Source organism: Sminthopsis crassicaudata, chromosome 3 (genome assembly GCF_048593235.1).
Source record: "Sminthopsis crassicaudata isolate SCR6 chromosome 3, ASM4859323v1, whole genome shotgun sequence".
NCBI classification, from domain to species: Eukaryota; Metazoa; Chordata; class Mammalia; order Dasyuromorphia; family Dasyuridae; genus Sminthopsis; species Sminthopsis crassicaudata.
The window spans coordinates 443201809-443214104 of record NC_133619.1 but is presented as its reverse complement, the minus strand read 5'-3'; the positions used below and the strand labels follow the sequence as shown (position 1 = coordinate 443214104).

At 37.8% G+C, this 12296-nt stretch overlaps 1 protein-coding gene across 4 annotated transcripts in view; it reads left to right on the top strand.

The window, feature by feature from the left end:
* The first annotated feature begins 6996 nt into the window (after positions 1-6996).
* UBR3 (ubiquitin protein ligase E3 component n-recognin 3) overlaps positions 6997-12296 on the top strand; it is a 280583-nt gene continuing 275283 nt past the window's right edge. For 3 of the 4 annotated variants that reach the window (XM_074303157.1, XM_074303159.1, XM_074303158.1), the window contains exon 1: positions 6997-7727. In XM_074303157.1, coding sequence (XP_074159258.1) covers positions 7159-7727 — 569 coding nt within the window. In that variant the 5' untranslated portion in view covers positions 6997-7158. The remainder of the gene's footprint in view (positions 7728-12296) is intronic. The other variant, XM_074303155.1, reaches the window with a different exon arrangement.

The window sequence follows — 12296 nt, the reverse complement described above, 5'->3', positions numbered from 1 at the left end:
GACAAACTAGAAACCAATCAATGTTCATTGGCTGGGGAATGGCTAAACAAATTGTGATACATGAATGTAATGGAATATCATTGTATAGAATATGATGAATATAGAGTAGCATAGAAAGATATGAACTGATGCAAAGGGAAGTAAGCAGAACCAAGAAAACAATATACACAAGGACTATAACAATGCAAATGGAAAGAAAAATAACTCCCAAACAAATTTGTTTTTAAAAGAATGTTACAAAGTTACAAAGAACGGTCTTGGCCTCAAAGAAGAGATACCAGAAAACATTTCCTTCTATATCTTTCTGCTTAGAGGGAGAAGGAAATGGAATGTCCAGAGGTGTGGAACATTGCATATATTGTCATATTTATTAGAGATATTAGGGTGACATTGGGAGAACTTTAAGTGATATAAAACAAAAGATAGAAATGTAAGACTTTTTTTAATTAAGAAAGAAAAATAAGACAACTTGTAATGACATCAGAAAACCAGCAGAGGGTTAGTAAGCATAAGCACAAAGTTCAAAGATAATCTTTTACCGTAGAAAATGTAGGCCAAAGTATTAATGCATTGTCATGCTTTCTCACAGAAGAGATTTGTAAAACATGAGTTGAGAAAATTACTAAAAATGTGTCAACTTTATAATTAAGCCAGTGAAAGGAACACAGTAAGTATAGTTTAGAAGTTTCAAAAAAATCACATTTTAATGTGTTTGGATTCTAAATATACCCCTGCTCCCATTTATTAAAGTGAACACTTATAAAAAAACACTTATGAAGTGAACAATATTTCTAAAACAAAAAAGAAATCTTCCCCATTGGCAAAATATTTTACTATAAACTTAAAATTTATATTTCTTTCATCCTTGTCTTTTTTTTTCTATTTTTCATTTTACTCAGAGAATATTATACTTTAGTTAAAAATATAAACTTTTATATCAGCTGCTATTACTTGAGTTGTTGGGAAAAATTTTTTTTAAATCTGGGTTTGATAAAATGATTGGTGTGTGTTGATTTTTCTCATTGTAATGGCAGTGACTATAAATCTTACAATTTTTGGTATATCCCATAACTTGGGATGTACTTGGCATGTAATAGGTGTACAATAAATACTTATTTGATGGGCTAATAGTGAAGTGCTTATAATATACTTCTATGATGCAGTAAGAGTATAGATGCCCACATTATGTTCAGCCTCAATACCGTGAGTTTCTGGACATGGAGGGCAAACAGACTGGTTAAAGAGAGGTGAATTAGCTTAGGTTGGAACAACAGAGTAGGTCAAAGCTTCCCTGACAATTAACAATAATATTGGGCCTCTGAACTTGACAGGGAGAGTGACTGCCAAAAAAAGAAAGAAATAGTCCTTGCTTTCAGTGAGCTCATAGTCAAATGCTGGAGACAACACAAATGGGAGGTTTCTGCTAAAAGTAGCCACTGAACTTGACAGGGAGAGTGACTGCCAAAAAAAGAAAGAAATAGTCCCTGCTTTCAGTGAGCTCATAGTCAAATGCTGGAGACAACACAAATGGGAGGTTTCTGCTAAAAGTCAGGTGGAAGAGCTTAGTGATGTGGAGTACTGCAACAAAACAGATGGCAACGCATCATTTTCTTTAGTGTCATCTCCATTTAATAACTTTTGTACATTTACTTTAGTACCTTAGCAATCTGTAATTTTTCCAAAGTTTGCAATAGACTAATTTGAACCTCCTCTAATAAATTTATTATTATTATTATTTGCCATATTTTAGCAGTAGTAGACAGATAAAAAAATAGTATGGAGAAAAAAAATTTCTTGACAAGAATGTGTTAAACTACTGTTAACAGTTCTTTTTTTCCAACTGCTTTTAAGAATCTTGTAGCTTCTGCAATCTAAGGGGACTGTGCCTCTTAAAGTCCATGGCAGTGATTCTGGATGTCACAGATATCAGAACAAAGTCACTCCCTAATCCCTATCCTATTTTATGAGTAAAATTTTTAAATAAGAGACAAATTATGAGATTACAATTGATAATGAATCCTTTGATAAATAGATTATGATCATTAAGAATCATTAACTGAAATTTAAGAAAACGATTTTTATATATGCATATATATGACATACAGATAACAATATGGACTTGGCTCATATTTAGAAGTTGGTTGATGATATAATTTATAATACTAACAATCTTATAATACTTAAAATTCTAAGTATTTTAAATGTCTTCTTTATAAATTTCATATTAAAAGTTTTTAACACAACAACTAAGATAACAAATGTTTTAAAAGTTCTGACTGTAGCAATTTTCAAATTTTTTGGTTTTAGGATTCCTTTCCACTCTTAAAAATTATTAAATAACCTAAAAATCTTTTGTTCTTGTAGGTTATGTTTGTTAATTATTTATTATATTGGAAATTAAGATGTCTTAATAGGATTGTGAAAATATTTTTGCTCTCAAAGACCTCTTGAAAGGATCTCAGGGACTCCCAAAGGATGCTGAATCACTTTTGAGAGTGGTTGTCCTGCTGTACTGTATTTCACTATACTGGAATAGGTGCTAAAAAAAATACTAAATCTGGATAAACACAATTCCTGCTATCTAGGAGTTCACAAGAAAAGAACACATAATTGTGATTTATAAATTTACATGATAAGCGCATTAGAACATTATAAAATAACGTGTTCTCTGTTGTATGAGGGTAGGGAAGAGTGGATCAATTACTAAGAAAGAATGAGGAAGGTTTCTTGAAGAAAGTGGAATTTGAGGTGAGCTTTAAAAGTGAGGAGGAATTGAGTAACACTAGTTTTGGGGAAGCAGCAAAATTATGTACCACTCAGTGCCCTAATTTTCTTAATGAAAATCTTTTTTGCTTAAAAGGTTAAGGATTTTTACTTGGAGGATTAAGCATTCATCTTATGCCAGGCATTATTCTAAGTACTGGGAATTCAAAGAAAACATGTTCCCCTCACCTCCTCCCTCCTCTCTCCTCCTCAAAAAGACTTGATTCCAAAGAGTCTATTTTAAAGGAAAAAACAATTTGCAAATAAGTAGAACATTCGTACAAATAGATGAAGGCAATCAGTTTAGCAACTAGGTGAATGAGAAGGGGTCCCCTAAAAGAGGTGGGATTTGAACTATTTTGAAGGAAATTAGGCAAAGAAGTGAGTAAGGGAGAGTATTCAAGGCCTGGAGGACAGCTAGTGTAAAGGCCTAGATACTGGAAGATTTATTTGGGGACCTTGCAAATAGGTCAGTGTATCTGGATTGCCAAGTTGATGGAGAGGAGTAAATTTTAAGACAGATATGAAAATAATAAGGGGACAGATTATGAAGAATTTTAAATACTAAGTTGGGAATTTTATATTTGATCTTGGCTGGAACTCAATATGCAGGAGAGTGACAAGGTCAGACCTACACTTTATAAAAATCACCTTGACATCTAATCAAAGGAGACTTGACACTAGTTACAAGTTTGACTTAGGCAATTCAGGCCATGAAGTCATGAACTAGGGAAGTAGTTGAGCAAAGAGAAGGGGGCATAAATGAGAATTGTGAAAATAGAAGCAAGATTTGACAACAGATTAGATATGTGGGGTGAGAATAATGATCTGAGGTGTTAACTAGAAGGATAGTAGTGACAACTGTTATAAGGAAGTTCATAATGAAGAAATGTTTTGAAGACAAGATGAAAATTTCATGATATCTATAATAGAACCTTATAAGAAAATTAATGGCCCACTTCTCAATTACTTTTTTTCTCAAATGCTATTTAACTGTCTGAATCAGTTCTATCCTTTATATTTTAAGTAATAATCCATCAGCCTTTACCTTATTAGCAGCAGCTGCACCTACAGGTGAGACTACCATGCCCTTAATTCCTTCACCACAAACTTGTAAAAAATTAAAAAAACAAAACAAAACAAAAAACAAACTAAGAAAAGAGATTCCTTTAAGTTACTAGGAGAAAAATTCAGGTTATCTATATGTAAATTCTAGATATTCAGGCTTGGAATGTCTTTCTTGGTGAACTTTCAAAGGCAGTTAAAACCCATGGAATTAATTTTCTATTTGGATAGAATATTCTATTTATCTTAAGTTAGATTTAATTTTTCTAATTTTGATAGGTCAGAAATATTTTCTAAACTTAGTCAGGGATAACATTAGTAGGTAGGAAGCAAGATAGACATTTGTGTGTATCTTCTGCAGTTATCTGAAAAAAATGGGGGCATATAAGCTTATTTTGTGATATTCATATCAAGCTAAGAGACCCGAGTGACAGATGGTGGGATAATAAGGCTGAAGAAATCCAAGAATATGCAAATGCCAGCCACCATACTCAAGACTGCAAGAGAATCCTACCAGACATCAATATATGGCAGGATTTAATCTGAAAAACAGTGTTCTCCATTGTTATGTTGGACCAAAAGGAAATAATGACAGCATACTTTATTTGGCTCTTTACCATGCCTTCCAGTATCAAGGTTCTTAAGAAATTCTGATATGTTCTCTCTCTCTCTTTCTCTGACTTTGTTTCTCTCTCTCTCTGTCTGTCTCTGTTTCTGTCTCTGACAAACACTCACTCATTTACACACACACAGACAACCCCCCCACATTTTGCTATAAAAACATTCCTGAATTTTAATCTCTTGTTCCTAAATTAATGTGATTGTTCATGGAGAAAAATATCAGCTTTTGGAGTTTCACATCATTGTGAAGAATAATGGGACAAATGCTTTACTAATATGAAAGGCAAGGAAATATGAAATTTCATCATATTATTGGTATGTCCTGTTGGTTTCCATCTAATAATAATTAAGATTTAGAAAAATGCTATTCTCATCTCTTTAGTGAGCTCTTTCAGGTACTTGAATTTTTCCTTTTTTTTTTTTTTTTTTTTTTTTTTTGCCTACTAATTCTTTTGAATTCATTGAAGGAAAGTCATATGTTAATAGATAATTGCTGTTATTACAACTCTGTTCTGTAAAATTACTGTATAAATCAGTGAATAAGCCAGCCATCGAATGCAACAAGATTTTCCTTAAAAGACCTGCTAGGAAAAGAAACTATTGTTCTGTAATTGTCTTTTATAAAAAATTCATTCTTAGTCATGTTATTATAGACAATATACTCATCCATTCACTCACCCAATTCTCCTATTCAAGTGTGTCATACTTTAAGTAACTGTAACATATGAAAACCCAGATTTATAAAACATATGTTACTTTACAAAATAATAGAATTCTTTTAAACTAAGCTTGTCTATTGCCTTTAAAAAATCGAAATTCAATTTATATTTACCTCAGAATTCATTAAAGAATGCTGATTGTGTGCTTACTCTACATAAGGAACTTATAATTTAGTAGGGAAGGTATGACATATCCCCAAATAGTTATTTTATAAGGTATGTTAGTTATGTTAATTTACATTAGGCGGGAGGTTGGAGATTTCTTGAAGGAGGTAGTCTTTGAAAACTGACTTTGAAGACTAGTAGGATTTCAGCAGGGAAAATCAAGGAAAAGGAAGAGTATGAAGCTTTCTAGAAGAAATCTTAGAAGCTCAAGGCTTTTCATAAAGAGAAGTCCAATTTATATTAGGAACATAGGGGAGGGCGTTAATAAGGTAGATTGGCACTAAATGTTTCTTTTTTTTTAAACTTTTTTTTCCAAAATTAATTTTACACATATTTATAATCTGTCCTTTTCATTGGCTTTCCCAACTGATAAAAACAAAACTAGTTTAAAAATAAAACCCTCATTGTAAATATTGTAAATATGCATAGTTCAGGAAACCTCTGGACACTTCTGAAAAGGTTGGTTTTTTGCAAATTTTAAGTTCTTTACCTCTGTGGCAGGAGGTGGAGGTCTTGTTAATAGTCTTTTCTCAATCCTTATCTTTCTTGACTACTCTGCAGCCTTTAAAATTGTGGGTTATCCTATTTTCATTGATACTCTCTTCTCTTTTTTCTGCTTTTTCCGGGTTCGCCTCCAAGCAGTCTGACTGCTCCTTCTGTTTTCTGGTCTTGATCTTCACTCAGGTCATTCTGCTGACAATGGGTCTAATGACTAGATCTTAAATAGCATTAAGTATTTACTTTATTCACTAGGAAGCCGGGAGCTATTAAAGGGTTTTTTCAAGGGAGTCACATAGGTAGGATAGATCCATTAGAGAAATGGTTTTGGCAGCGACGTGCAAAATGTAAGAAAGAATTGAACACCACTTAGAAGACAATGACAGTAGTCCAGAGGAAAAGTAATAGTTGTCAACAATTATTGGTAACGCTAATCTACCGAGTAAAGACAAGCGCAATTACATAAAATATACCGTATGGAAAAAAGGAAGTACAAAGTTTCTATAGCATTTGTGGCAAGAAACATAAACATATCGATTCTTCTGAAAGATGAAAGGATCTTCGTTCATCATTCCAGAAAATCTATGGAAAGGTCACCAAGCCGGTCTCCTGAAACGTCACTTAATTGCTAGCAAAAATTGTCAGATCATTTGCTCGCATGAAGGTTTCTTTAAGTGGACTCCATATCTCCATTTCATGATGGGACTCATTTCTCCGGGGACCTCGCCTCAGGAGGGCAAAGAGAAGAGTCAAAAGAGCGTACTTGAAAGGAAGGAAAGAAGAGAGGCCGGGAGAAGTGGACCTTCAAGGAATAGGCGTGGGAGGAGCGGGAAGAGGAACCAAGGAGGGAAGAAGCAGGCAGGAGGTGGAGCAAGGGAGGGCGGGGATCAGAGAGAGGTGGAAGCAAAGAGAGGAGAAGGGAGACGTAGAGATTAGGAGAGTGGAGGGCGCGGGAGTGACCGGAAGAAGTGAAGATGGTAAAAATAAAGCCGGAGAGAGAGAGGAAGGTGTAGAAGAAATCTCAAGCTAAGAAAGACCTCTTGAATCTCAAAAGACTGGAGAGAGAGAGGCGGAAGGAGAATAGAGGAGAGAATGACGGAGGAAAGGGGGCGCGGACGGGGGCGTGGCCAGGGGCGTGACCAGAAGGGGCGGAGCGAGAGATGAAGGGCTGAAGTGAGCGTCAGCTCCCGGCTATCGCGAGAATTGGGCCGGGGCCGAGCTCAGCAATCTATTCCCACCCCCTCCTCCCCTCCCTAACACCATCCCGGGAGGAGCAGCGGCTGCCGGAGCCGCCGGCTCTGGACTCTCCCAATTCTGAGCTCTCATCATGGCGGCAGCGGCGGCGGCGGCTGTCGGGGGGCAGCCGTCGCCTCAGTCTGAGCCGCCTCAGCCGGAGCTGGGCCGGGACAAGGCAGCCACGGCGGCACACCTGAAGGAGGCGCTAAGCCGGCCAGACAACCGGGCGGGTGCTGAGGAGCTGCAGGCTCTGTTGGAGCGGGTGCTGAGCGCCGAGCGGCCGCTGGCCCGGGCGGAGGGCGGGGGGGAGGAGGCGGCGGCGGCGACCGGAGGAGGCAGCGGGGGCGCTAGCGGCGGCGGCCCGGGGGCTGCGGAAGAGGAGGCCCTCGAGTGGTGTAAGTGCCTTTTGGCCGGCGGCGGCGGCTACGAGGAGTTCTGCGCCGCGGTGAGGGCCTACGACCCCGCGGCGCTCTGCGGCCTGGTCTGGACAGCCAACTTCGTGGCCTACCGGTGCCGGACGTGCGGCATCTCTCCTTGCATGTCCCTGTGCGCCGAGTGCTTCCATCAGGGTGACCACACCGGACACGACTTCAACATGTTCCGCAGCCAGGCCGGGGGCGCCTGCGATTGTGGGGACAGCAACGTGATGCGGGAGAGCGGGTGAGCCCTGGACCCCTGGGGGACAGAGGGACAGAGGGAGAGGAGGGAGCTGCTCTCCGGGGCTCTCTCGGAGCTGTCAGCCGACAGGCGAGTGGGGGGAGGGGCAGCTGGAGGAGGAGGAGGGAGCTGGAGCCACATGGGGAGAGAGGTATCTGAGCTGTCACCGGTGGGGGAGGGGGCTGTCGAGCCAGGGCCTCCTTCGGGACCCAGAGCTGCCTTGGCGCGCTGGGACCGCGGGATTGTCAGTTGTGCACTTGTCCGGGAGAAGGGTCCTGGAGCTGTCCGGTTTTTCGTTTGGCCCAAGCCAGCTGTTGGAGGCGAGCGGGGAAAAGAGGAGAAATGGGTCTAACACGGGGTCTCCATCGGGGGAGAGACGAGTTGGGCTAGGGACTTTGGAAATATCCCGGGTGTTCTCAGTTGAGTGAGGAAGCTGATGCCTAGCGTGCTGGTGTGTGTTTGGTGCGGGAGGTGGGTGGAGAGGAGGGAGGAGCCTCTGGGAGAGACCGGAGCTGTCAAGCGGGTCTGTGGCTGTGACCCGAGAGCCCTAGAACTGGGCTCCCGAGCACTTACTCGAGAGCGTTTCCTCTCTTTGGGGTGTGGTGTGGGATTGTGCATTGTTGCTGTATCCAGGATATTCTCCAGAAAAACACATAAGATTAATTAAATTAAATATTTTGTTCTCAACTGGGAAATATTTTTTTCTATGCTGACTTTTTTTTTTTTTTTTTTTTTTAAATGGGGAGTGACGACTGGTTGGGAGGTGGGGAGAGGGTAGGGTCCGGACTTGTGGTTTTAGTAAAGGCATAGGAAACTCCTGGTAGGAGACTCCCTTTGCTGATACAAATTAACAGCGCATTTGTAATTCACAATCCTTAAAAAATTTTTTCTGGGGACCTTACGAGATTCAGTGTAACACCTAGGGCCACACTGTCTAGAGTATCTGAGGCAGAATGTGAACTCAGGTAGGTGTTCCTTATTCCAAGTCAGCCAGTCTACATACACTTTCTCATGTACCTTCCACTTGGACAGTGTTTGGATGCTTATACATATGCAAATACATTTTAAACAAATTGCTGATAATCTAGAGGTGAGGCAGATACTGAAGATGACTAGCAAAGAGTTGTTAAGGTGTCTGTATAGAACTGTCCTTAGAGTTATTAATGATACAATTTAAAGACTAGTCCTCTCCCTATTTTTCTTTTGAGTACTTATAGAATTACATTTTAAAAGGACATGCAAAGTCTTATTTTCATGTTTAAAATATGAATATATAAAATATTCTTAATATGGGACTATTTACTTTTAATGTTTTATCTATTAATACTTTTTTGGACTTCTGGTTTGCTGTCCTTTTTTGGTATTTGTGATGAATTCTCTTAATTTTGGCTTTTGTGGGAGTTTTTTGTTTTTTGTTTTTTTGCTTTTTATTGATCTTATTTTACATTTTTTATACATGTAACAAAAGTATGCTGGGAACATACTGGAGTAGAACTATTATTTAAAATCGCTCCTTACCAATTTTGAGAAATTGTATGGTTGATCTGGTTTGGCATTGAGAAGTCTGCAAAATCCCACTTAGGATTTGACTTTTTTATGAGAAGTTTTCTTGTGATTATTTTAGAATTTTACATTTTGGATTGGAGGTACAAAACTAAGCTGCTGTTATAATTCCACAGTGTAAGAGTAGAACTGAATATCAATTTTATTTGAAGGTAGATTAGAATGCTCATTTTGAAAAGCGGGTATCTTTCTTTTCATTTTACTCTAGAATCCATGTTGTGTGGTTTTATTTCTGTATCTTTTTAAAATAGGTATAGGGACTGGACCTGTGATTTCATTGGCACTCCAGGGTGAGGAAAGTCCCCTCTACCAAAGCAGGTTGGAACCTTCTCTGCTATTTATAGTATTAAGAGAGTTACTTAAAGCACTGAGAGATTAAGTGTTTTGTCAGGATTACGGAAGACTGTTATAGAAGTAACTTCAACCCATTCATTTCTGAATGCAGCTTTGCTCTCTGTTCACCTGTGATACATTACATCACCTAGCTTAGAAGTTTGGGCAAATATCAGAAACAGTGGACATGGAATATCAGATGCTGTATTCATTTTGAAATTCGCCAGTTCAATTCAGAATATTATTCAAGGCAATTAATATTTATTAAATACATACTATAAGCAGAGAGTCATTGTGCTGTAGTAGCTGGAGGGGATGGCCTTAGAGGCAGAATAAGCCTGGGTGAAATCCTAAATCTTACGCATATTTGTTATGTGACACTGGATAAATAATAGGATCATAAATTTAGAGTTTGTAAGGGACCTTCTGAGATCAATTAGTTTAACACTCTTATTTTATTTACAGAGGAGGAAATAGAGATACAAGTTTAGTGACTTGCCTAAGATCACACAGGAGTAAGTGGCAGAACTGGGATTTGAATCTGGGTCCTCTGATTCCAAATCTCATACTCTTTTCAGTTGACCAGTGTAGCTCTTACCGTCCTAGTCAACTCCAACACAGTAGGGCTCTTATGTTGCAAGAGAGCTACATTAATGAAGTTTCCATAGAGAGAGACTTGCCTGCATTTGTATTAGTATGGGTTAGATAAGACCAACAGAAATTATTATTTGCATACATTGTGACCTACATATTTGCCCAGGTGGACTATAGAGTTTTCATATAATTATGGGTTTTGTGTGGGGAGCAATTTTTAGGTAACATGCCAAAATAGACTGAGTTAAACAGCAGAGATTTTTCCTCTGAGATGCACTGATGACCATTTGATGATCTGAATTCTCAGCAACTACTTGGAGGAATTTGCCGTAACCCCTTTTGGGCATACATATTTAACTTATTGCCTTCATAGATAATACTTCATTGGTATTCATTTGGAAACTTTATTAGGACCCAAAATCATGAGTTTCTGAATTCTGACAAGGTAGGTAGGATATGAAAACTTGATTACTCTGATAGGGATAGTATATGTTTAAACCTTTGCAGTCTTAAAAATTTCTTAACATGCTTTGAAGGTAGTTATGAATTAAGGTATATTGGGGATATCTGGTTGGTCGTTGTTTTAACTGCTATGGAATTTTTCAATCTCATCATTCAGTTCTTTCTTCCATAAAGGAAGGATTACTTTTTAACTTTGTGTTCCTAACAGTAACAAAGAAGACAACAATTTTCTTCTCATTTCTTGTTGAGAGTAAGATTACTGAATATTGTTAGTATTAGTCTGCTTTTGGAGGTCTGAAGTGGAATTTTGGGTACGTTTAACCTAACACATATCAAAATATTCCATTTTATTTTCAAATGAAAATTATGGAGAAAATGATCTGCTCTTACTTTCTGGTTTGGTAATATTAACAAAATATTTTACTTGAGTACTCTCTCTGACTCTCTCCCCCTCTCCCTCTTTCCCTTCCTCTCTTCCTTTTTCTCCTTCTCTCTGCCTCAGTTATTAATGTCTTATTCTGTCTTCATCAGATCCCTCTTTTTTCTCATTGCTGTTCAACATAATATAGATTTTTTTTTTGTTTGTTTATTTTAACACACATTTGCTTTATGAATCATGGATGTGAATGACATTTTCTGGATAAAATCTATTGGGATTGCTTTGAATCACAGAACCACTGAGAAGAACCAAGTCTTTCATAGTTGATCATCGCACATTATTACCAATACGGTATACATTGTATAGGAATACATTGTATTGGTTCTGTTTGTTTCACTTTCAATTCATATAAATCTTTCCAGACTTTTCTAAAAATCAGCTTGTTCATCAGTTTTATAGAACAATAATATCCCATTACCTTCATATACCACAACTTATTCAGCCATTCCCTAATTAATGGGCATCAACTCACTTCCAATTCTTTGCTACCACAAAAAGAGCTGTTACAAACATTTTTGCACAGGTGGGTCCTTTTTCCTCCTTTATGATTTTTTTGGAATACAGATCCAACACTACTGGGTCAAAAGGAATACACAATTTTATTCCATTTATTTATTTATTTAAATTATAGCTTTTTATTTACAAGATATATGAATGGGTAATTTTTCAGATTAACAGTTGTAAAATCTTTTGTTCCAATTTTTCCCCTCCTCCCCACCCTTCCCCCAGATGGCAGGTCAACCAATACATGTTAAATATGTTAAAAGTGTAAGTTAAATACAATCTATGTATACATGTCTATACGGTTATTTTGCTGTACAAAAAGAATTGGACTTTGAAATAGCGTACAATTAACCTGTGAAGGAAATAAAAAATGCAGGCAGACAAAAATAGAGGAATTGGGAATTCCATGAAGTAGTTCATACTCATTTCCCAGAGTTTTTTTCTCTGGGTATAGCTGGTTCAATTCATTACTGCTCTATTGGAACTGATTTGGTTCATCTCATTGTTGAAAAGGGCCATGTCCATCAGAATTGGTCATCATATAGTATTGTTGTTGAAGTAAATAATGATCTCCTGGTCCTGCTCATTTCACTCAGCATCAGTTCCTGTAAGTCTCTCCAGGACTTTCTGAAATCATCCTTACAGATTTCTTACAGAACAGTAATATTCCATAATTT